This window comes from Nylanderia fulva, unplaced genomic scaffold (genome assembly GCF_048542155.1).
Source record: "Nylanderia fulva isolate GAGA-0341 unplaced genomic scaffold, ASM4854215v1 Scaffold1173, whole genome shotgun sequence".
In the NCBI taxonomy this organism is placed as follows: Eukaryota; Metazoa; Arthropoda; class Insecta; order Hymenoptera; family Formicidae; genus Nylanderia; species Nylanderia fulva.
Window position 1 is genome coordinate 20,916 of NW_028189380.1, and position 4,342 is coordinate 25,257.

The 4,342-nt window shown below is 42.8% G+C and overlaps 1 protein-coding gene across 1 annotated transcript; it reads left to right on the top strand.

Annotated features, from left to right (window-relative positions):
• Window positions 1-399: 399 nt before the first annotated feature.
• On the top strand, window positions 400-2,222 carry LOC146724774 (uncharacterized; the record flags this gene model as incomplete). The annotated part of the gene is made up of 2 exons (XM_085489771.1): window positions 400-1,533; window positions 1,608-2,222. Coding segments are annotated over exons 1-2 (1,742 nt in total), but the record flags the coding sequence as incomplete, so codon positions are not given.
• Window positions 2,223-4,342: the final 2,120 nt, after the last annotated feature.

Sequence of the window (4,342 nt, forward strand, 5' to 3'; positions counted from 1 at the left end):
TGAGCGCCGACAATCGGATATCTAAATTTGATAAGATAATTCTGCGAATTACTAAGAACAAAAGGTTTGCCGACGATTAAGCGGGTTGATCCGGACAGGTTGCGACATGTTAATCCGATCCGGCGTGTCTTGCCGACGGGGTGAAATTTATCTATGTATTTCTAAGAATTATCAGCGATATCTAAATTTTCTCCGAAGATATCACACAAATATTTCTCGCGAATTAACAATTGCATCATCATCCCCACGAACAAAGGGATGATCGGGATATATAATGAGGACCGATGCAGCTGCCGGGCCATAGTACCACTGGCGAGCGCACGCTTCATTCGAGGTGCAAGAAAAAAAGTTTAGTGTGCAAAGAAGTTTTTTTTGTAATAAGTGAAAAAGTGAATTTTTTACAAAAATGGAGAACGTTGAGCGCGACCTGTTGGAGCGTTCCCGCCAAGTTGCTAACTTGGGCGAATATTTCGGATGGCTGCAAGAGTGCGAAGAATTTATCGAAGAGCTGGAAGAACGCAGCCGTGCCAAGCGTCCACGTCTCTCGATTGGACATAGGCAATCTCTCGTGGCGAGAATAGCGCGACTCGAGGGTGCGAAGGTGCGCTTGCAGAGACAGTATGTCGGTGAATCCATGTTTAGTGGTGGATCCATACCTAGTGGCAGCGGCGGCGGATTCAGTGGCGGCGGCAATAACGCGCAAAGACTCGTTTGGCGCGAAATCGATACGGCGTTCGATAGCCGTATACTGACCGGTGCGGTAATTAACGCAGACCACATCGAACCGCGTCAGTTTTTGGAAAATGCCAAAAACATTGTAGTCGAGAACGTGGAGAATGTGCTGCAGAGACACATCAGTGTAAAAGTGAACACTGTTTTCAACGGTGAATTTGTGTCCGGTGACAAGCGCGCCAATAAAAGTATTAACACGAGAAACTTTGAACTCTTTCGCACGTCCGATGTACGCGAGTGGTACGAGCGCCGCGTAATCGAGCCCACGCTAGCATCGCTAGAAGAGTTCCAGGAACGCGATAGCGGTTGGGCATTGTCGCGGATAATAGATTTGACAGTGAATGTAAATAAGTACAATCCAATGCGCGCGGGATGTCATGTCAAATTACCGCAAAAAATTGTAACAAAGAGAGCGGTGGTTAATGTGCAATCAGCGGACAATGCGTGTTTCGCATGGTCGGTGGTGGCCGCTCTGTACCCCGCTGAAAGACATATGGAACGAGAATCCTCCTATCCGCATTACACAACAGTGCTGAATCTCCAAAACATTGAGTTTCCAGTGACTGTGAATCAAATTAAAAAGTTTGAACTTGCAAACGACATCTCCGTGAATGTGTACATCATCGAGAACGAGAACATCGTCCCGTTGCGTCGTTCGGAAAAAAAGAAGGACAGGCACGTCAATCTGCTGTACGTGGAGGACGAAAACGACGTTGGACATTTCGCGTGCATAAAAAATCTGTCTCGTCTCGTGAGCTCGCAACTGAGCAAACACAATGGTCAAAAATTTATTTGCGATCGGTAAGTATATAGTAAACTTAAATTATATTTAAAATATTTCTAATTAAATTTTTTATTTTTTATTTTTTTTACAGATGCCTACATTATTTCGGAGCGGTGGATAAATTGCAGGCGCATATGGAAGATTGCGGGAAACTGAACGACTGCGCTATTCGGTTGCCGAGCGAGAATGACAAGTGGCTCAGCTTCGACAACTACACGAGGAAGGAGCGGCTGCCGTTTGTAGTGTACGCCGACCTCGAGTGTGTTTTGGCAAAGACCGAAGATGCCAAAAATCATCAACACCATCAAGTGTTCAGCATCGCATACTATGTACAGTGTTCGTACGACAGTTCGTTGTCCGCGTACAATTCCCGCCGTAGTGTCGATTGCGTCGCATGGTTCGCCGAACAGCTTAAAAATTTAGCAATCCGCGTAAAAAATATTTTAACGACCAATGTCCCCATGGTAAATTTAACGCCTGACGAGTGGTTAAAATTTCGCACCGCGACGCATTGTCACATTTGTGAAAAACCGTTTGACGAAGACGATACACGCGTCCGCGATCATTGCCACCTCACCGGGCGGTACAGGGGTCCTGCGCATTCAAATTGTAACTTAAATTACAAAGAATCATTTTGTATCCCTATAGTCTTTCACAATCTGTCCGGATACGACGCGCATATTATTATCGAGGACATAGCCACAGCGTTCGAAGGGGAAATAGAATTACTGCCGATAACAAAGGAAAAATACATTTCATTCTCGAAGACTGTTAGATTGACACAAGATAATAATTCGAAAAATTATATCAAATTACGGTTTATCGATTCGTACAAGTTTCTCAGTGCTAGTCTCGACAAGTTAGCGTCATTTTTGGATAAAGAAAAACTAAAAATTTTACATTCGGAATATCAAAATTTAACTAGTGAAAAATTCAATTTATTGACACGGAAGGGCGTCTTTCCGTACGAATACATTGACTGCGTGGACAGATTACAAGACACACATTTACCGCCGCGCGACTCATTTTACAGTTCCTTAACCGGCGACACAGTATCCGAGAGTGATTACGCGCACGCTGAGACCATCTGGAGCCGATTCTCCCTTCGAACGCTAGGCGAATATAGCGAGTTATATTTAAAAATTGATGTCTTGTTACTGGCCGATATATTTGAGAATTTTCGCGATAGTTGTATAAAAAGTTACGGACTCGATCTCGCGTATTATTATACTCTCCCCGGATATACATGGGACGCCATGTTAAAACATACGAATATAAAATTTGAATTATTAACAGACATTGACATGGTAATGTTTGTCGAACGAGGTATACGCGGCGGCCTTAGTCAATGTTCAGGCCGATACGCACAGGCTAATAACAAGTACATGCAATCGTACGACCCATCGAAACCCTCATCGTACCTCATGTATTTCGATGTAAATAATTTGTACGGATGGGCAATGTGTCAACCATTGCCGTATGCCGATTTTCGGTGGGTCGACGATATATCGAATTTTGACGTATCATCTATCGCGTTCGATTCGCCTATAGGCTATGTTCTCGAAGTAGATTTAGAGTATCCGCGGCATCTTCATGACGTGCACATTGACCTACCGTTTTGCCCGACGCGCGATAAGCCGCCCGGCAAGCGGGAGTATAAACTCCTCGCAACGCTTTGCGATAAGAAGCGCTACGTGATACACTATCGTAATCTACAGCAGTGCACGCGCCACGGGCTACGCATAACAAAAATATACCGCATACTACAATTCACGCAGTCAGCGTGGCTGCAAAAATACATCGAATTCAACACGCAGTTTAGAACACATGCGAAAAACGATTTTGAAAAAAATTTATATAAATTGATGAATAATGCGGTATTCGGCAAGACGATGGAAAATGTGCGCAATCATGTTGATGTAAAATTATTAACAAAATGGGACGGACGGTACGGTGCGGAGGCAATGATCGCGAAACCAAATTTTTATAGTACTAGCGTATTTTCGGAAAAATTAGTTGCAATTGAATTACGCAAACTCGAAGTTAAAATCTACAAACCAATCTACGTCGGCATGTGCATACTCGACACATCAAAAGTATGTCTTTATGAATTTCATCACGAATAGATGTCACCGCTCTATCGTGACAATTGTAGAGTAATGTATACCGACACGGACAGTTTAATTTATCAAATTAAATGTCAGGATGTCTATGAAAATTTGAAACGCGATATCGCTCGATTCGATACGAGCGACTACGCCGCGAATAATGCGTACGGTATACCACTCGCGAATAAAAAGGTGCCAGGTCTGATGAAAGATGAGAATAACGGCGCGATAATGACCGAATTCGTCGGGCTTAGAGCAAAAATGTATGCTTTGGACGGAATTGTATGCGGGTGGACGGTAAAAAGGACACTAAAAAGGCAAAAGGCGTCAAAAGTAACGTCGTAGCGCGTAGTATAACATTCGACGATTATACGCGTTGCCTTAATGACGAAATTGAAATGACGCGTCAGCAGTCATGCATAAGATCGAAATTGCATAAAGTGTATACCATCAGCGAGACGAAAATTGCTCTAAGTCCCTACGACGACAAACGGTATGTCGTACCTGAGTCGACCGACACCTTGCCGTGGGAACATTATAGAATACCGTTGTAAATAAATTATATTGTAAGGACGTATTAATGAGAATTATATATTTTTTGTTATATAGTTTCATATATTTCATATGTTATACAATATATATTGTTATCAATGATTGAATAAAATACATAAATAACATTGTTTTTATGTATCCAAGAGTTGTGCGAACTGTCGAATCC